Source organism: Uloborus diversus, chromosome 9 (genome assembly GCF_026930045.1).
Source record: "Uloborus diversus isolate 005 chromosome 9, Udiv.v.3.1, whole genome shotgun sequence".
Lineage (NCBI taxonomy): Eukaryota > Metazoa > Arthropoda > Arachnida > Araneae > Uloboridae > Uloborus > Uloborus diversus.
In genome coordinates, this window is record NC_072739.1 from 150,191,174 (window position 1) to 150,213,278 (window position 22,105).

General features: G+C 34.9%; 1 protein-coding gene across 1 annotated transcript; it reads right to left on the reverse strand.

Moving 5' to 3' along the window:
• Nucleotides 1-885: 885 nt before the first annotated feature.
• Nucleotides 886-21,810, reverse strand: LOC129229882 (bestrophin-4-like). The gene is made up of 9 exons (XM_054864261.1): nucleotides 21,632-21,810; nucleotides 20,457-20,591; nucleotides 19,645-19,811; nucleotides 15,428-15,582; nucleotides 14,232-14,309; nucleotides 13,246-13,398; nucleotides 10,971-11,051; nucleotides 2,741-2,892; nucleotides 886-1,875 (listed from the first exon to the last, which is right to left on the reverse strand). Exons 1-9 carry the CDS (start codon nucleotides 21,808-21,810, stop codon nucleotides 960-962), a joined length of 2,016 nt encoding a protein of 671 aa, XP_054720236.1. The 3' UTR covers nucleotides 886-959.
• Between the last annotated feature and the right edge of the window lie 295 nt (nucleotides 21,811-22,105).

Genomic DNA, 22,105 nt, shown 5'->3' on the forward strand with positions numbered 1-22,105 from the left:
AATCAATTAAAAAAATTAACGTGTAGCTTCTTTATTCAAATTGACATAACTTATCCAATAAAAAATTCAAAGTAACAGGTTTAAATCATGCTTGAAGAGAAACATTAAAAAATGATTAAAAAATTTATTTGAACTTTCAATCTAAGCAAATTATGATAATAAAATTTTAAATGCTTTCAAAATTTTAATAACACCACAAAATATCAATAATAATAATAATAATAATAATAAAATTCAAGTCCATCAGTACAGTATTTCGCCCGTTTAGTAAAATGTCAGAAACATATATTTCCTTCAACGAAAGTTCCATAAAAGGTGCATCATTTCATATGAAGCATCATATTGCACAACACTTAAGTCAGCTTTACAAAATAAATTATTTTTCTGGTAACATTTCTATAACTCCAACGGAAAAATCGCTTTGATTAAGGAAAGAAAGCACTTTTGTCGTCTTTTACGCACATTATAAGGCCCACCTGCAGAGTGCATAAGCACTAAAAGTTAAAGAACTCATTTTGAAAATATTAAACAAAGTATTTCCATGAATATTATTTTCTGCCATTAAATAAATTTTTATTTAAAAAGATTCATAGCAGAAATGTAAATTTTGAGCACGTGTGGATCGAGCACAGAACTTCTCTTGCTTGCATTAAGCTGACGGACTCAGACAAAGGGTATAAACTTCTGTGCGGATTTTTTTCGTATTTATTGAATAGAGTTCACGTCAGACTTGCATTTTCCGTTCTTCGCATCTATTTTTCTTTTGGTTGTTGTTGTTCTATTGTTTTTGTGCAAGAGCCTCAATCGGCTATACTGCACCAAACGATTGATCAGAAGACTAAAAAGTTACCAAAAGTGAAATTGTTTTCGTATATCAAGATCAATTTAAACCATCTTTAAGTTAAGAAAACAAGGATTCGAAGTGTATGATTAAACTTGTATAAGTACAAATTTTATTATCATACTCTAGAATCGTGCGAGGAAAGGTCTTCCTCTTCACGAATTTCCCCGATTTCTATGACAGCGGGACTTTTATCGATATTGTCACACATTTCCACTGGTGTTCGGTTTGAACCAATATCGTCTTCCTCGGTAGAAGCTTCGCTCATTTCCAACGAACAGCAAGATTTATAATCTTTCGAAGCGCAATCTTTACGGTGACCCTGTGATGTTACCACTTTATTTAGCTCTTCCAAAACTTTACTAGCTTCTGCCACCAAGTTCTGTACGTCATCCCTTTGGTTTGTTTTTAGTTCTTGGCACTGAGGTTCTGTACTTACCATGGATATCGGTCGGGAAGGTTCTTCTGGAATGGCAGGCATGTAGCTCTCAGTCTTCTGATATCCAGTATCCTCTTCCATGTGGTTCGAATCTGATTCATCTTCGAAGTTGGCTACAACTGGTGCCATCGCTGCGGCCATCGTCGAAAAGATCCCATTACCTTCACACTCTGCAATATGGCCATTTGCATGGGTCGTTTCAGCCTGTTGAAAATCATACGACTTATGTCTATGCCTGCTGATGCTGCTAGGATTGAAAGATATACTTGACGCTCGGCTGTGCGCTGGAGATTTCTTTGCCAAGCTTGATTTTCTACTCGTAATTGGCATGCTTCCTCGTGGCGGAGCGGATCTTTCCATATTTATTGTATAAGCAGGGTTTACGTGCCATTGATCCTTGAAGCTGTCCGTCTTCTGCATGGAACGTTTGCGAGTGTTCTGCCCAAAGTTAGAGTTGAGAATGTTCATGAGAAAGGAAGGTCTGTAGCGCACACCATTTGCATGTTTCATAGAATCACTAGAGTATACATTGGCTTCATTATCCTCCTCTAACAAGGTATCCATTGGTAAGAACTCTGAATCGGCGGGATCGACTCTGAAAATAAATGACAGAAAGAAAAGTTCACTTTGGATGAAAATAATACTGAGACTATGTTTTTTCATTCAGTAATTCAGCATATGGGGAAACAAATAGCTTAGTACCTCTGATACTAAGTTTTATTTTAAGAAATAACATGTAAAGCAAGAACAAAAATGTATTTGAAATGAAAATAATGTTCAAATAGAGTTGCAATACCCCAGAAAAATCGAAATGAGAAAGAAAAGCCCGGGAATTTTGGCGGGAAAATCGGGAACTTTGGTAAAATTGAAAATTTTGAAGAAAAAAAAATTAACACACATATTTTAAGTACGATTGCCATGCTTAATAAATCGCAGAAAAAATTTTAAATCCGGAAAAAAAGAATTTCGAATTTAATAGTAAACACAGAAGCTTTTTTATTAAACTAAAAATTGTCTAATTTTGCAGGAAGAAAGAATTTTTATCAACCATCTGACTTAAATAGTAACTAGTATTACAAATTATGTGTGGTTAAGTTTCTATTTCCATCTTTATACATTTCTAAAAGGTTCAATATTTTTAATACGAATACATTACTGTAATTCCTATTAAATACTGTTAATAAAACTGTAATAGCACTTACTTATGTTTACAAGTCTTAGTACTATTCAACTAGATAGAAGTACTTGAAATAAGATTTTAGAAGTGTTACACACACATCACGCAACACAAGCTACGAAATTCGAAGACTAGTGAAACTTCATCTTTGTATAGCCTACAGACCTTAAACTTTGCTTTTCCACTGATAAAATGTAGTACAAAGCTGCATGATAATTTTTATCCCTGAGATCGAATTATTTAGGTTAGTGGCACAATATAAGCGGTTTTCCCTACTACTTACTCCATATTAAATGCAGATCCTAATTGGGGATTCTTGACATATTTAGCTGTAATTTTTGTCTGTGGTAGTTCAGGAAGCATTTCGTCCCAAAATTTATCCTTCCGCAGCTTCGGATGTTTCGTATGGAAGTGGTCCACAATTAAGTACACAACCTGAAATAAATGAAATATTTTTGAACAAAACTGGGTTTAGATAAAGCAGAAATATCATAAAAGTGTAGTTTAACCCTTACACTGCCGTGCTAAGCACAGATGTGGTATCTGCAGTAGAGCTCAAAATAAGAAATTGACGATTCAAGTTTTACAACTCGTTTCTTTGGTTTATGACTTAATTAAATGCTCAACTTGCGGTAGTTGTTTCGTAAATAACTTATCTAAAAACCGTGAGTGAGTATTTTTCTAAAAATCTTAATTTAAAATTAATAAATGTAGTTACGACAAATTTTCTTTTCAAAACCTTTTCATATACTAAGCTATTTTCACCGTAAGTGACAATTACTAGGCATTTTTAGGGGTATCTGCACAGATACGACAAAAATAGCTTTGTAAAACGTGCTCAAAGTATCATTAAATAATACTAAAAACATCTGCTTTCTTTGGACTTAGCTGTTTCGCTTTATTTTGTTAATACAAATCTAACAGAATCTGCCTTCTGAAAGATACCATTTTCAAAACTCTGGACACTGTAATCCATAACAATTTTCTGTTTTTTATATTCAAAGAATGTGTTTTTTATAAAGTTTTATTTTCTAGATTCATTTTTACCGATCATGAAGATAATTTTGACAGCAGACGATACTTAAATAAAAATATTACTGGCCGTAGAATGAAATGCGATTTGTTTGCCTGAAAGAATTAAATATGAATATTTTACATGCATTTCATTTTTAGAATTGCATTTTAAATAAATATTTAAATAGAAAAAGCTGAATATTTACTTTAACAATTATGCAAAGTTGTATTAGTTTTTATTATCAACCTGTATCAACTATTCAACGGTAAACTAATTTTAATATTCTGTGTTACAATAAACTGCTACATTATTAAATATGCTGCTTTACTAAGGTATAAAAGACGTATCTACAAAAAATACTAAGGAAAAAAGTGGTAACTGCGCAGATACCACTTTAAAGGCTTAGTATTTGCCACTTATGTTCAAATTGCCTTAGCAAACTACACAAACTGTGCAGTTACGACTTTTTTCTTAAAGCTTTTTTTAATATTTCGCGTTCACAAATCGCCAAAAAACTTGACATTTAGGTAAATTAAATTACTAACGATCGCCTGGTGACAATAACTCAATTTTGATAAAATGTGCAGATACCACATCTGTGCTTAGCACGGCAGTACAGGCGCGGGTCATTAATATTTTAGAAATATAATTAAAAAACACAATGGATGGGATAAATTGGTTATCTGGACATAGATTTTACAGTCAAATTTTTTTTAAATTCACCCCCTCCAGCTGGGGGTGGTGTCCCCGTTTGTGACCACCGCCCTCCTAGAGCAGAAATTGTTTTCTGAAGTGGTTATGTTTACCTCGTATGACAATTGGAGTAATTTCAAATATTTTAAGCTCTTAAGCAGTTTTACTAATTATTTCAATAATTTATGCCATTAAGAATATTTAGAACACAAAATTCAATATTTTTACTATAAAAATTCCAAGATAAAGATGAAGTAAAATTCAAGAAAGTTCATATAGGTTATATAAAATTATCTAAATAAGCAACTTAAAATGTTAAAAATATTTTTGGCACATTGTTCTTGCTTTATGTGCATTCCTTTTGTGCTATAAAATATTAAATGAAAAAATACGACTGTATAATACCATTTACAGAAAAAATAATATCAAAGCTGATAATAAAAAAAGTATACAGCTGTCTGGTAGGAAAAGCAGATCTCAAATGTGTGCAATCATGGACCTTCAAATTCACCTGTTCTGGGTCAAGAACCCAAAATAAATAAACAAAAGCCCATTGTAAACTATTCTTTTGGTCCCCCTTTTCTGAAATGTGTCAAATTACATCTTTCACCCACAACAGTGAGATCAATGCTCTAGACGGGCGGTGTCCACATTTGAGGACACCTGGAAAGAAACTTTGTTTATGCATTCAAAAATGAACTCGAATCTTTTGCAAAATTATGATTGATTAGCTCAGGATTCCTGAGGGAAAATGGTTGACTAATTTAGTTTATGGTGTAAATTTTAAAATCTTGAAAAAAATATTGTATTTGAGCTTGAAAATCGAGGTATTTTAAACAAGAAATTAAGCCAACAAAAAGAGTCACATTTAATAGTGCTGCCATCTGTGTGCATTAAAGAGAAATAAAAGCAACTAATGCAGCGATTTTTGGAGTTTTAAAGAAAAAACATTTTTTTAAAGAAATTTTTAAAATTGGTGTCCCTTTTTGTGACCACCGCGCCGGAAAGGGTTAAGTGTCCTACTTTCATCGAGATGGTCTAATGTCTAAAATTTGCAATTGTTACAAAATCTTTCTCTCTGTTTTCGTGGACAGGTACTGGTCAACGGAACACTCTGAATAGCTGTCAATTTATTGCTTGTCGCGTTAAAAAAGTTTTCTGGTTATACGAAAGTTTTTTTTTTCGATATTTTTATGCGGAAGCTTCAGTTTTAGGGCCTAGTTTCAAAGACTTTTGTTTCAAGTTTAGCAACATAGGAGTGTTTTCAAATTTGCCACTTATTTCGCCTCGTATTTTTGAAACTTTAACTGGGCTGGATTTTTATATTACGAATATTTCTTAAAATTCTTTCTGACTTAATCTCAAAGGATTATTTACTCATAGAGAATATGTACTTTAATAACTTTTCTTTAAATTTGAATGTATTTTTAAGCAGAGATATCTTTAGAATTTTACTCAAGTCGTGGAAATATTCCTTGACAAATTTTCGGTGGAGTGAGATTCATTTAGGAAAACTGAAACGTACGGATACAGTAAAAATCTTAATAGTAGTCAATTTCATGAAAAACTTCCTATGCAAGAATTGAAAGGTGCCAAAGAAAGAAATGAAGCTTATTATGTTGAGTTTTAACATTTAGAATGTTTGACATTTTTGTGCAATACGCTTGTAAAGGTGTTAAAAATAGCTTTGGTTATGAGTAAATTATAGGGAAATAGTAAAAGATGCTACTAGTAGTGATTGTTTAGTAGTATTTTAATACATAATAAAGTTTTTGCAAAAAAAGAACAAAATAACAAGAGTAGATTTTAAAAAAAGTTACAATCACCGTCATTTAAAAAGTCATTCTTTTAGTGTATTCCCACGCCCCCTATAAGGTGAAGAGAAGTTTATCCGTCCAGCGGTTGTGCAGATAGGTAACATAATAAATTTTGTTACAAATCCTGTAAATAGTAATTATTGTAGTAACGTAACCTGTAAATAGTTTCCCGTAATGAATATACAACCCCTTAACATATGGCTAAAGTATACAACCCCTATTCTTTTTTTCTTTCAGAACATCTGAAATCCTTGATCGGGGAAGTAGTAACTGCCACCTAGACGTTTTGCCGTCATCAGATTCCCATTTTCGGTACAGTACGCCGTTCCGTAAATGGAGTGAATCCCATAAAGCCCAGTATCTTTTTGTTGCAGGACTAAAGATGGAAACGTCCTGCCAGCTAGGTCGCCGACTGTCACTTTCCATGAACTCCAAAATTGGTTTTATGTCGGGGTCTTCAAGTTGATCTTTTCGAACTTGGTCGTCACTCCATGGATCAGGTTCTGATGATGTTGGAGTCACTGTCACCTGATAGGCAGTAGGGCTAGTCTTTCCATACTGTTTCTCGATTCGGGAACAATAATTGCAGTTCTCAGGACAGGGTCTCCTTGATAAAGCGTCTGCATTACCGTGAGACAACCCTTTTCGGTGCTTGATCTCCATGTCATATTCCTGGAGCCGCTGTATCCACCTGGCTATCTGGCCTTCTGGATTCTTGAAGTTCAAAAGCCAAGTTAACGAGGCATGATCTGTCCGAAGCAGAAATTTTCGGCCGTAGAGGATGGAAGTGATCTACAGCTTTCACTATGGCCAGTAACTCCTTTCTGGTGACGCAGTAATTTCGCTCCGACTTTGATAAGCATTTGCTCCAGTAAGCGATGACGTGTTCATTGCCGTCAATTTCTTGGGATAAAACAGCTCCGATGCCCTCGTGGCTCGCATCAGTGTCTAGGATGAACGATCTTCCAGGCTGAGGATATGAGAGAATAGGCGTTGATGTTAAAGTCTCCTTCAGTCGTAGAAATGCATCTTCGCATTCTTTGGACCATTCAAACTTTTGCTTGCTCTCCGTCAGCTTATGCAAAGGACGCGACTTCCACTTTCTTGAAATGAAGAAACAGTTCTTGATAAAAACACAGGAAATTTATTTACACTATGTACAGGAAAGATCGTCAACAACTGCTAAATTATTCATCAGCAATTAAGCAATTATCACACAACACCGTAAACTCAACGTTTACACACGTATTTACTTCCAAATACGAAAACAACACAGCGAAATGCCTCGCTATAAACAGAGCTAATACACACTCTCAGTACAAATTCTCAATCGAAACTAACTCCTTTATCCCGCGTAACCGTTTATATACACACCGAAAAGAGAGCTCTCAAAGATTCCAGAAAATGCTACAACGTTCTACAACTACACTTTCATTGATAAAATCAGTGAATGAAATAAGAAAAAAAAGAATAGGGGTTGTATACTTTAGCCATATGTTAAGGGGTTGTATATTCATTACGGGAAACTATTTACAGGTTACGTTACTACAATAATTACTATTTACAGGATTTGTAACATTGCCCCCTTCCTAAGGACTGCACGTCCCGGGCAGTACAATCCCCAGAAAGGGTGCCAAACTTCTATCACAAGTTTACAAATATACACATTAATTAATAACTAACAGATACAGAAAACACAATAATAACAAGAAATATTACTAAACATTAAAAGCAAAAAATTATCGACAACTTTTAATATTACAAATCCTGTAAATAGTAATTATTGTAGTAACGTAACCTGTAAATAGTTTCCCGTAATGAATATACAACCCCTTAACATATGGCTAAAGTATACAACCCCTATTCTTTCATATCCTCAGCCTGGAAAATCCTTCATCCTAGACACTGATGCGAGCCACGAGGGCATCGGAGCTGTTTTATCCCAAGAAATTGACGGCAATGAACACGTCATCGCTTACTGGAGCAAATGCTTATCAAAGTCGGAGCGAAATTACTGCGTCACCAGAAAGGAAATACTGGCCATAGTGAAAGCTGTAGAACACTTCCATCATTACCTCTACGGCCGAAAATTTCTGCTTCGGACAGATCATGCCTCGTTAACTTGGCTTTTGAACTTCAAGAATCCAGAAGGTCAGATAGCCAGGTGGATACAGCGGCTCCAGGAATATGACATGGAGATCAAGCACCGAAAAGGGTTGTCTCACGGTAATGCAGACGCTTTATCGAGGAGACCCTGTCCTGAGAACTGCAATTATTGTTCCCGAATCGAGAAACAGTATGGAAAGACTAGCCCTACTGCCTATCAGGTGACAGTGACTCCAACATCATCAGAACCTGATCCATGGAGTGATGACCAAGTTCGAAAAGATCAACTTGAAGACCCCGACATAAAACCAATTTTGGAGCTCATGGAAAATGACAGTCGGCGACCTAGCTGGCAGGACGTTTCCATCTTTAGTCCTGCAACAAAAAGATACTGGGCTTTATGGAATTCACTCCATTTACGGAACGGCGTACTATACCGAAAATGGGAATCTGATGACGGCAAAACGTCTAGGTGGCAGTTACTACTTCCCCGATCAAGGATTTCAGATGTTCTGAAAGAAAAAAAGAATAGGGGTTGTATACTTTAGCCATATGTTAAGGGGTTGTATATTCATTACGGGAAACTATTTACAGGTTACGTTACTACAATAATTACTATTTACAGGATTTGTAACAATTTGTAAAAGCGTCAGAGTGATTGAAATGATAAAAAAGCTCGACTTTAAATGCCCTTCATAACAACTTCAAACGAACTTTAATTTACTTTTGGGTACCTTTTCGTACATATTTTATCAATTGATTTATATTCTAGCATTTGCTTTTTATTCATGTTTCTGTAAAAATTACAAAATTGTACCCAGTAAAATGTTTAAAAGGTACAACTTCAAATTATGCTTCTGTGCATTTAGAATGGTCGCTCATTTGCCTTCTCCCTAAGTCACCACATCCAGCCAAACCTCACCAGGGTATAAAGGGGGTTGATGAGGCTTAAATAAGTAAATAATTTCATAGGTATGAGCCTTGAATTGTTTATTATAGGTGCAAGCGGTCCTCCTTTTTCATGATAATGCCCCATACTACATGCTAATCCCAAGGGTTTCTGCAAAACTTCAACTGCAACAATTGGAGCCGTTTCCCATGCAACCCAGACTTGGTATTCGGTGACGAAGAATTCTTTTTTCCGAAATTGGAGGAATACATATCTACAACAAGTTTCTCTTCACACAGTGACAAGTAAAAATCTGCCGAGAACTTGCTCAATGGGCAGAACCATAATATTCATCAAGCGAAGCCTAATAAAATGCTCTTGCGTTTATATTAGAGCCTAAACATATTTCGTAACTTGGAAGGTTAAATACAACTTTGAATCCTCTTTAGTATTTTCGGTTCATTGCTAATAAAAAGTTGGGTATTGCCTTTTTTAACCTTTTTTTTAAAATCCATCCTTGTAAAATCTGTACCTCAGATAAGATTAACTTAAGTCACACTATCGCTACTTTACAGCAGAGCGGAAAGACGGTCGCTTGGTACATACAAAGGATTAGACTCGTACTCTTTCAATACTGGTAAATTGTTACAAATATTTTTTTAAAAGGATTATTCTGACATGACTCAATACGGAATAATGTTCTACATACCATCCTCATATGTATAATAGCGAATAATCCAGTATCTTGACGTCATCAAAAACGAAACTCGCGACACGGCACGATAATTTGATAATTCGCAACTCCAGAGCTCGAATACGCTACCTTGCGGTGATTAACAATACTAAAGAAAAAGGTAAAACATTCCGTTCCACGTGTTTTCTTTGGAGAAAATTACAGGCTTCAGAGAGTTGAGGTGTAATGTAATTTCAGAGGAATAGAAAAGAAAGTTTCCCACAAACACGATGAAATATTACTGTCATTCATTAAGCTTCAAAGCAAGTTATAAGTTACGGCATCTATTTGTTTTATCTTTTTCATTCGCCATTAGACAGTGGCTGCAGCGCTCCCTATAGTTTATTGGAGTTGCGAATATGGTTTGGGAATATTTGAAAAGCAGGAAAATGCTTTATTTTGACAGGGCCGAACTGGATCCGGAAACTTGAGTGTTTTACTGGTAAAACTGTCATTTTAGGAGAATGAAGAAACAAAAAAGTTATCCACAATGAACGCTACCTACTGGAGTTTAGGGTTCTTCCACTGGAGTGAGGGTTAAAATTTCAACTATCAAACTATCACCAAACATTCAATGGCTTCGTTCAAATTGTAGAAGCAATTTTCACCCGTTATTCCTTGACGGGCGATTTTCTAACGCACTAATAAACCGAAAATCGCAGTTTCTGGACTTACATTAGTTTGCCTCGTAGGTGCAGAAATATATCATATCTAACTGATTAGTTGCTCAAACAATACTGTTGTCATTTTCTCAGTAACATTATACAAAGAAGTTCAGGGAAAATCAAATGTGTAAATTCAAATAGATGCAACTAAAAATTTTGTACCAAACCATCGAGGAATGTATTTTAGTTTGAAATGAACATTTAAAATCTCTGTACTTTAGTAGAATTACTTTCAAATTTTTACACTCTTGATTTTTATATTATTTTTCGAAAAATATAACATTTATGCCTTTTTACTGTCAGGAATATATCATCTTGAGATACTAGAAAAATATCTCTGCAAGCACACTTAAAATAATCTAAATTCCAATGGTAAAAAAGAGTGGTTTATGTAGGACCAGGGACGAATTCCAAACCGTTTTAAAATATTTATTACTTTTATTCTATTACTTCATCGATATGAACTAAAAACAGTGCACACGAGAAATTGTTAAATTATTTTTGACTTTTATGGAAACGAAAAGAGGTCTGGATCCCCCCTGCCCCCACCCTTTATATTTAAGTCGAAACAGAAGAAGTTTTATGTAATATTTACCTGGCAATTCCTGTCCAAACACCAATTTAGCTCAAAGTCATCATCATCTTCCCCATAAGGATTGACTATTTGTTCTGCAACCTGTTTAACAAGCATAAGAAAATTAGTTCATAATCATAAATACTCAAGATTAAAAATACATAATCATTGTTAATTTTATTAATTTCTCTACTAACAAGTAAGTTTGCTTGGCTCATGACCCAAAGATAACGTAGTTGGTTAAGAATCAGAAGGTGACCAGCTCAAGTCCCGGTAATGTTAGTAAAACAAGTAGTCTTTGGGACACTACTTAACTTTTATCAAATTACCTGATGGAAGTTTATGAGGAAGTTACTTTTAAAAAAAATACTTGCAACGAAAAAAAAAAGTATTACGAAATAAAGAAAATTACATTCGGAGATGTAAAGTCAGTTTAAATTTGAGCACATTTTGCTTGAAAAATTAGCAAGCAACCAGTAAAGTCCAAAGAGTCTATATGATTATACATTTATCTGTCCAGATGAAATAAAAGACATCCTCAGTTCATTTGACATGCAAATATTTTATAAATTTCCGAATAAGTTTTGTAAGCATAGTTTATAAAAAGAATAAAATGTCCCGAACTTGTAGACACAAACAGTTTTGAAACAAAGATAAGCGATAAATTTATAACGTGTATTAAACTTGAGAGAAAGATGCAAAATTCCGAAAAGGTAATGAACACTTCCATTTTCAATTTAATTCAATTCAATTCATTTTATTTCAATCAGGGAAATATATATATATATATATATATATATATATATATATATATATATATATATATATATATATATATATATATATATATATATATATATATATATTACAAATATGCATTTCACAAGTAATTTAAAAAGAAATTACAAACAGAAATATATTTCTCGCTGTCTATTAGAGAATTCCTGATTGAGTAGATGGGAGTAAAGGCTATACAATAGCCTGACTAGCTCCCACCACTCAGAGAAGAGCTTAATTTAGAGCCAGTTTATAACATAAGATAAAATTAACAAAAAATAAATGCATAATCATACAAAGAACACATAAACACAACACAAGTAATGCAATTAAAGTACGTCTAATTTTATAACGGAATTGAGGCATACTATTACGAATATGCTACTTTATCCTAAATTGACTGCAGTAGAATTGAGTATAAAATTTTTTAGCCTATTCTTAAACAAATTTCGATTATTAATGATTTTTAAACAATTGGGTAAGGTGTTCCACAATCTTGATCCGTAGGAGTTAATGAATTTTCGTCTAGGGACTTGATTTTTGTCTTTTTATCACATTGTGGTAGAACAATAACAGACCTACCAAAGAGAAAACGCCTATTCTATCTGGACGCAATATTGTAAGGGGCACAATTTTCTTCTAACAATCTAGGAAACAACCAGTTGAGCCCATTGAAGTAAAATTCTTCTTCTGAACAACTTCAAACAGATGCAAAATGATCCATAACTAAATAAGAATATATTATTCGCAAGATTTATTATTATAACGAGCTGATGTGTGCATCACATGACTTCCTTTTACTCCAATTTAATGTCATTTCCTCATTATTGGCAATTTTAATGTGATTCAATTGTTTACTCTCTAAATATCACCAACAGTGGCCATTTTGAAACCAAATTAAAAAAAAAAAAACATTTCAAAATTTGGCGCCAATTTGGTGACGAAAGTTGGCGACCAAAAGACTGGCGATGAATCGCCAAGTATCCGACAAATTATAACACCACTTGAGTTTACATCAAAATTAATAATGATTTCCCCCCAAAAAGGGGCAAAAGACCCCCTTAGGAACATCCGAATGCAACCAAAACTGAAGGTGCACAACTAGGCCGCACTAGGAGTCTACGAACCAAATTTCAACTTTCTAGGGCATACCGTTTTTGAGTTATGCGACATACATACACACATACGCACATACCCACATACATACGTACATACGGATGTCACGAGAAAATTCGTTGTAATTAACTCGGTGGTCGTCAAAATGGATATTTCGGGTGTCTGTACGTTCCTAGGCATATATCCAAGTGTGGTCGGGTAGAAAAAAAACTCAAAATTCATTCGGGGGTGAGAAAGATTTAAATTAAGGCTGATTTTTGAGTGAAAATTTTTTCGCGACTACAATACTTCCTATTTTGTAAAAGGAAGTAAAAAGGAATGAATCCAATGGATCATTCCCACCGTGCCCCTAATGTTGTCTTTTAAAGCTACCTACAAAAGAAACAAAGCCTTTGAATGTTACCTTTAGCCATCCCATGTAAAAGAAGAACTGTAACAGAGTGAATACGGGAACATACATATCCACTTGATGATTCTTATAGTCTTTCTCTGGATCCAAGTATTGTCTACCCACCATTAAAGCCACCGAGTACGTGTAAGTCGCCAGAGTGACTACCTACATAGAAAATCAGTGTCGATAATGAATGTGAGTAAAATACATAAAATAACAAACGAATTACTGTAAATAAGAAAAAATGGAGACATAAATAGATCTCCTTAAAATTGCATAACGCCTTGTTCTGGATTTAACTGCAAAATCCCACTTAAGATACAACGTTCTGTTTAAATTAAAAGCTAGCCATTTATTGACATGATGCATTAATAAAGTACTTTTGAAGCGTATTCTTATAAAATGAATCCTTAAAAAGACGAGAACTTTTCACATTAAGGTGATAACAAGTTTTCACGAACAAACCGAAGGTAGCCTAGTGAACAAAGTATAGGGATTGGAGTGTCCACATTCCAGATTCGTAAAATTAAAAAAAAACGTTCCTGTTTACTAAAATATCTGCAGGAAGCTGGGCTTTCATTAAAAGTTTCTCCTACTGATACAGCTCCTTTTACTTCCTTGTCACAAACTATCCCAAGTTCATGAATGCCCTCCCTCTTAAAGCGTGACATCATTTGTGGATGGGCGACGTATTCAATTCTCAAAGTATTCAAATCTCCAAATACTCAAACGTGGAAAACTTAGAGTGGGTCTGCAGATTGTGAGAAACATCAAATTTTTCCTATACTTATACACCCATATCTCTTTAAATGATGTGCTATCAGTTTATTAAATCAGTTTTATGAAAGCATACTTCAACTGTTTTTACCGGATTATTTTCTAAGCATATTTAATATTTTTTAAGCACCTTTTCATACATTTATTTAAACAATCTCAAATTATATAATCCAATCACGATAGAACTTTATAAAAATAAAACTTCTACGCCATAAACTCACCTGAGTATAAACAAGAGGAACACTTATCCAGTCATAACTGAACATCATACCACAAGCGCTTCTATACAGACAGAATTCCTAGAACAATGATACTTTCGATTACCATTTTAACAAAATGTTATGTACAGTACATACTCTCTAATCTTATAAAGGCATTTAATTTATAGTATGACTAAAAGCTGCGAGAAAGAAGAGGACTCCCTCAATAGCTAATGAACGCATTCACTTCTAGAAAAACAGATACAGTAGGCTCTCTGTTTAACGACGCTCTATTTAACGACTTTCTCTATTTAAAGACGGCTTTTCACGGTCCCAGATGGTCCACTATAGTGTTAAAAGTATTCTATTTAAGGACACTTTCTACTTAAGGTCGATTTTTAGTGGCCCCCTTAAAGGTCGTTAAACAGAGAGCCAACTATATTTGCATTTTCATCTTATCGGTGGTAAAACAGTACTCAACGGTATTCGTTTATACTGTATCAATTATACATATACTAGATGGTTCCGCCTTCTACTCGCCAGCCCCCGTTCGCCTCTTGCAGTGGTTCAATGCCGCCTGCAGTGAGTGAAAATTGTTGATTTTAATGCTTTTTAGTACGTCAGAACATCCCCAGGACTGGATGTCCGTCCACTTAAGGTTTAGAGGGATGAGACAGGTCGGAATCGCAGGGCCCGACTAACTAAAAGTGAGACCCTAGGCTCACAATAATTTCGAGGCCCCTTGAAGACTGATTTTTGGGGGCCCCTTTGTATATCACAGAATTACGTAAATCATTTATCATTTGCATTCATGCTCTTCTAGGCATCTCATAATTGTGACATGGTAAACTTGCTGCTGGTAGAAGTAATAAAAATTATCCTATAAGTAAGTTCATTTCCAACTAAAAAGTTGTTCTTTTTTAATTATTAATTTTAAAATATATTAATTTTTCGCCTTATTGTAATGTTAAGCATAATTCTTTAAGTAATTTGGGGCCCCTTAGGAAGATGGGGCCCCAGGCCTAGGCCAGGTTGGGCTGTGCGGTAATCAGGCCCTGCGGAATCGCTTAATTTGGATGTCCTGAAATGCAAAGGTACCAGTATTGACCTGGGTAGACATTGACAGTCCGAGGGAAATAGGGTTGCAGATAGATACAGACAGGCGCGCACAGGTTTTAATAGTATTGAATAGATGTTCCTTTTAATAGCATACTTACCCTAAACAATCCATCTTCTAAAATGGAATCTTTTATTCTTCCTTCCTTTTTGGCTCGCATGACCAATCCGCTGAACCATAGAGCCGGAAGCCACCATTTACCGTAAGGAGCGTCTAAATTCTCGTACACGGTACGCTCTTCCTTTGTCATTATTCCTAACAAAATGAAGTGAAAATTGGCATTAACAGACCTTTGATGGTGTATTTCAACGAAGGTGAATTCAACTTGAATTTTAAAATTAGAAAATTAAACACAGCCACTTTAAAAACAAAAAAAAAAAAAGTGATGTTTTACGGAATAAGGGAGCAACTATACTATGTTCATGTTAAAGATATAAACAAGGAAATGCGCCAATATTGGCGACGTCAATCACGTGTTTGGCCTGTACAAGAACAAATTGGTACCAAGCAGACGGCGAATGCGAATAGCATGGGTTTACTCCCCCCCCCCACCAAAAAAAGTGGCATAGTGGCAAAAATTCCGGCAACCTGTTTATTTTCTTTCGATCTATCTTTTCCGTGAACATAGTATAGAATAGAATTTTTTCAACGGGGGGAGGGGGGAACTCGATCATAAACAATCTTATATTGTCGTGGGATGGTAAAGTGCTGTATGTGCAGAAATTCGTTTCTAAGCTATTTGGAGCGTGTTTTGCGTTCTATACTAACAATATTGCAATGTTTGAAATTGACTATTTTTGTGCTTTAGTTTGAGCAAAATAAACAGGCTTGTACAGTAAAGCTAAACTGCCTTGGGCTGGTCAAGGACAGTAACTGCAAGTTTTTCTCTTTTAAATATTTTTTGATTTTTGTCATCGATTGAACGTTAGCTTTACTGTACAAATTTGCTAATTTGGTTTCATTTGAAGAAAAAAAAAGCGCGAAAAAACGACTAATTCCAGCATTTTTCTATTGTTAATATTAAATCCAAAACGTGTTTCTTCAAACATCTCAAAAACTTATTTATGTAGATACTGTCGTTTATCTGTCCACGGCAGTAAAGTACAATAGATGACAAAAATGCAGAAGAATGAAAAATAAAAAATTTAGTTACTGCACTTTACCTTCCTATGACAGTATAAGTATATACTTCTGTCCTTATGCGTATGTATGTGTAAATATAAGTACTGTCCAACCACGGATTGCATGGAATTTTCAAATGTCCAGATGCGACGAATCTATGTGAATAAGGGGGAAAGTAAAAATTTGATGCGCTTATTCCGCTCATTTGAATAAGACTCTGCTTCTGCAAAAGCTGACATCGGTAAAAAAGAATAGATTAGTCCATTTCCGCTGCAAAACGGATGTTTGTCTTTCCATACAATCCATGGTCAGACAGTAATGGTGACTCTCCAGTAAATGTCAGGATGGGATAGCCTAAAGTCCTGCTTTGAATCCGCAGTTGCTGAGTTCCTTAATTTGGAAGTTTCTATCACTAGAATAAATATTGCTAGAAGTATAATTAATGTTCGAAAAAATAATGAGCAAAAATTCTTTTGGAGCTCGAGAGGATGTCGCATTTCGACAACAACTGCTTTTAAAAGGGTTACTTTCTTCTAAGGATAAATAACCACGTAACAAGCTTTCAAAAAGTTTTGTTTCTAGCTTGACAGAATTATTTTCTTTTACTTGAGCATCAAGTACGTAGAGAAAAGTAGTTGTTTCCCTAAAAATCGGTTTTTTGGCGCTGTCACGGAGGTAGTTCTGTAACTACTAACGTTTAGGTTTGTTTATTCTTTCGTATCTACTTTTATCAATGAAGTTCTCTCTAATATGATGTAAACATCAAAAAGTCTTTTTGAATACATTCTTCGTCTCTGGCATAGCAGGGATACAAAAGCAAGCTATCCTAACGACATTGGCCTAAACTTACTAAGTTCACTGCGGAGAAGTATAACATTAAATGGGAGTCACTTGTATGCCCTCAATATGTGCTAGTGATACTTTCGTACATAAAACTGGCCGTCACGTGCAATTTAGCGCTGAGTTGGTCAGGGAATCTGTAGCATTTAAGTATCTACAACATCTGTCAACAAAGCCTTCCCAATCAAAATCTACAGCTGGTTCTTTTCGTTGGATAAGAAAGTTATTAAATGCCAAGAGTTTACCCAGCGTTTCTGAACAAAGAAGAATAGGCGTTGATCTTTACCCCTTCGTTGAAAATAATAAGGGAATGAATATAACTAGAACTTCCTTGAATATAACTAGGTAGAATTAAATTCAGACTCTGATTAAAAATACATCAAAATTATGTCTCTTAAATCACGGATCCTTGATGCCCACCTTGAAAGTTTCACAAGGAACATTCGCGCCTGTTCAAAGGAGCAAAGAAAAAGAGCTTTCATCAGGAAATGCGAAAACATTTTACGTCGCTATGGGGGAACCTATAATTAACACATAATGGGGAATTAACTTCGACACTTGTGCAAGCGACAGGCCATATAAAGGTTTTTTTTTTTTTTTTATAATTTCGTCAATCGAGTACCAATCTGATTACCGCACAAAAAAAAAAAAAAAAAAAAATCAATCACGCAGCAAAAATCGCACAAAAAAAGACCACTCGAAAACAGGTTTACGAGGGACAGTCAACCATATCGTTTCATTCTAAGACAATGGAATTACAAAATGAAAAAAGCAGCAGAAATGAACAAGAATATATTCGATGGTTAAAATAAAGGGTGTTTTTTTAGACGTAGAGAACTTTAGGTTCGAATAAAGCACAGTTAAATGCTGTTAATTGCCATGAATGTTGCTTTATTCGAAAGATAATTCTTTGCCATTTTTATTTGAATATGATTTCTGGCATATGGCCACCTCGGCTGGCTCGGAGAAAGTCCAATTGGAAAGTTTAATTTTCTCACTTTTTGCAGCAATAGAGGCTTTATGTCAGTAATAAGATGGCGAATGGTCTCTTTCAAGGCGTCAATCGTCTGTGGCTTATCGGTGCGGACCAGAGCCTCCACATAGCCCCACAAAAAGTAGTCCAGCGGTGTTAAATCGCATGTTCTTCCAGGCCAATTCACGGGTCCATTACGCGAGATTACTCGTTCACTGAACGTTTCTTTCAATAAATCAGTTGTGACACGCGCTGTGCGGCATGTTGCACCGCCTTGTTGTCTATTCATGATGAAATGGCAAACCGAGCTGAACACAAAGCAAGTGATAGCTATCAAAATGGCACACATATCAAACACTGTTGCCAACATAAAGTTCTATACCTCTAAAAAAAACAGCCTTTATTTGCAAAACTGCACATTTCTAGGTGCCTTCTCATCAATTTGTATGAATTGTGGTTGATATAGACTATTTATTTTCAATATAATGTTCTCCTGTTAGCTTCAAATAAGGAAAACCCGAAAATTCGTACCTTTCACTTAAACTTCAACTCTTAGCTGTCCTGGCCACAAAAACAAAATTTTTGCAGGGAAGTCAAGTTTTCCCACGCTTTTACGATAGAAACAACTAGAAAATTATTTTACCAGAACCAGAAATTCTTGTTATGGGTTGGATTATCGTGTTCCCACAATAACTCCCTCTCTCATTGAAATGTAAACTTTGAATGATTACTTGTTCATATGCATTTAATGAATATGCAATTTTCGGTTAGGAAATGTTTTAAGATAGATGTAGACATAATTTCTAATTTTAAATCGTCATATGAAAATTTGAGAGTCAAATAAATTCCTTCAGCAACCGGTAAAGAATTTACAGTTCATGTTTTACATATTTGGCACTACATAATACAAAGGCAATACAAAGATATAGCTACTGATACAGTTGGGTCAAAAGCTGGTTTTGCATACTACGACAATAATTCACTATTTCGCCTTACTTCTAATTACAAGCTGCATGTATTTCAATGCTCAGCTTCATTGCAAACTCTCTATCTTTCTCACTGTGTCTGTTTCTCCTTTCCATTTTTTCTCTACTTTTAAATCATGACATACGCAATTCGATCCTTTTATGCACATATTTTTCAACTTTCGTCGCTATTTTCGCGTTACTTTAGTGGATTTTTCAAATATATAAAGCTACATCACTATGTATTAATATAAAACGACAGAAATTCATATATTTCACCAAAGCACACTGAAATGATTTTGATGGCTTTGATTCGAACTTAGCAAAAGCATTAAAATAGTTAACTTAATAAAAACGTACTGTGTCCGTCGAAAACACTCTGTACTTTATGCCCTCAAAGGGCAGAATTTTGCTCACCTGAAGCGACAAGATGTTGCGTGGACGGGAACCTCTTCTTGACCGACGTGCTGACAGACTGGCACGTCAAGGCTTGCATCAGGATCAAGTAGCGTCCGAGCGTCCTCCGAATCATGCGACTCCTTTCATCAGCACCATGCACATATGCAGCTATCATATAGCAAAGTCTGAAGGGAAGACATCGTTTGAAGTAAGACTGGATATACGAGGCAGACGTTTACAGAATATTCATCGTTCAAGTATTTTGTTTCGCGCAGAAGTAAATTGCAAAAGAAGCAATAAATACACAAATCATGTACTATAGTATGGCAATAAATCTTGAGCAATGTACTGAATTGCATAGAAAACCGGGGTGAGAGGTTTTCGAGCAACAAGTCCGAAATCTGACAGAATCTGTTTTAAAGATGAAATTATGTTTTATAAAGTATAAAGTTAGCCTCAATATAAGGTATTTTAATACTGAAATGGTCATATATAATTTTAAAATATACATTAGAAAAAATTTCGCTTCTCCCCTCGCGATCTTCACTAACAACAGAAAACTTTTGAAATCCTACTACAGAACAAAATGCTTTTCAATTTTAATTGTTCGAGATGCCTTACTTTCTTGCATCTTGTTTACATTTCACTGTTGCTATTCCCCCCCCCCCCGACAATAAGTAATAAGCTCAACTCCTCTGCTACATGTTAGCGTTTCAGTAACGTAGATTAAAGAGAAAGAGGCATCTTCTGAGATAGACTATCAAATCGGTGAACGAATCACATACGGTATCAACTCTTTTTCTAAAATATACCACAAATACATATCTCACCTGTCGGGCCATGGAATTGTATCATACTGACTCCACCATCTCCCAATAACCAACGAGACGTAGAACCCAAGGACGAATGACAGAGGAATGAGATCGATGAATGTCTCGAAGTAAATGACAACGTGCTCGAAAGATCTAGAAAAACGTTTCAGAAATATAAAGTTATAAATAAAGGTGGAATTATGTGATGGGAGGTCACTGGTACCAGCCTAAAAAAATCCTCTTTCTGCAAATTCGGAGGTATAACTGCAATATTTGAGTTTTTAACACCCGAGAGTTCCATAGATGGGTGCATAACCCTATTTTATCATTCGCCGAATTGAAAATTTCAGTCCTCCCAAAAATTTAGGTCAGGGCGCCCATGATTTATATGCTCTTAAGAGTCGTCAAAATATGCATGCAAACAAGAACTGAAAATACTTTAAAAAGCCGTAATCCTCAAAATGGGGTCGTTTCCAAAATTTTAAAAGTATCTTTTCCTGAAAGAGCATGCTTAAAAACATAGGATCTGACCATTTTTTAAATAATTTATTTAAGTTTAATATTTAAAAAAAAATACTTAAACCGTTGCGCTTTCATTCTTTACACTTCTGTCGAGTGACATCACAAATGATGAAATGCCATTCAATGTTGCCATTCACAGAACAAAATATTTAATTCGCATCTTTACTCACGTGTATTGGCAACGATATGGTTGATAGCAAGCGTAGAGCGCAATTTTAATTCGCTTCTTGATTATCATAACGTGGAAACGTAGTAGAAAGATGCGCCAAATTGCATCATTTGTGACGTCATAAAGACCACACTTTGTTTGAAAAATGGGACATTTTAAAAAATTAATTAAAAAAAAACTGTTGGGAAAATGAAAGTATTTTCTGGATCCATGTAAATGTTTTTTGCTCATTCTATCCATTTCAATGACTAAAAGTAGTACTTTTGACTGAAGGAAACCACCCCATTAGAAGCAGGAGTAATATTGAGTGTCACACCAGTTGCACCTTTAGCCTTTGAAGTTTATTGAAGGTTGGACCTCAACTACCAGAATATTTAAGCTGCATTCAACTTTAATTACCATAAGCCCAAAATTACTCAACATTGAAGGAAAGAATAGAATGCAATTCATCAGAATGTAGCAAAATTTATTTTTACAGATTTATTAAAAAATATATATTTACCTTTTCTGTCCCTCGTTCAGTAGAACCCTGTAGGTGACGCTCAATAGAGAATATCCAATTGTAAATACGAGTAACTCCTTCCACAAAATTTTATAAATGCTTCCTTTCCAACGTCCTAAAAGTTTCGCAAATCCGCAAAATCGTGTATTGGCTACATCTAACGAATAAGTAATAGTCATCGTCCCTGAGGTAGGTTTTAAATTCCGTCGCTAGCTTTTGCCTTGGCGAGTTTTCAGTGCTGATGGCACGTCAGATACAACATGAGCAAACATCAGTGAATATTTCTAGTGCTGGATGTCGTTTTCTTGTCATGGTGTGAAGATATGTTCACATCAATTAAGTCACACACATACCTGTAAATAAACTGTTTGTTTATAAAGACCAAGGAGCATTTGTTTAAAGTAAATTTATTTTTTAAATGATAGCTTCTTCAAGCAAAAACATAAAAATTGCCACAATTTCATGTTATTGTAT

Excerpts from the sequence above, each read along its gene's own strand:
- LOC129229882 (XM_054864261.1), bottom strand. The coding sequence starts at position 21,810 with ATGACTATTACTTATTCGTTAGATGTAGCCAATACACGATTTTGCGGA. Across the intron at positions 11,052-13,245 it reads TTTACATGGGATGGCTAAAG|GTTGCAGAACAAATAGTCAA; the intron begins GTAACATTCAAA and ends CTTGTTAAACAG. Across the intron at positions 2,893-10,970 it reads GTTTGGACAGGAATTGCCAG|GTTGTGTACTTAATTGTGGA; the intron begins GTAAATATTACA and ends CATTTATTTCAG.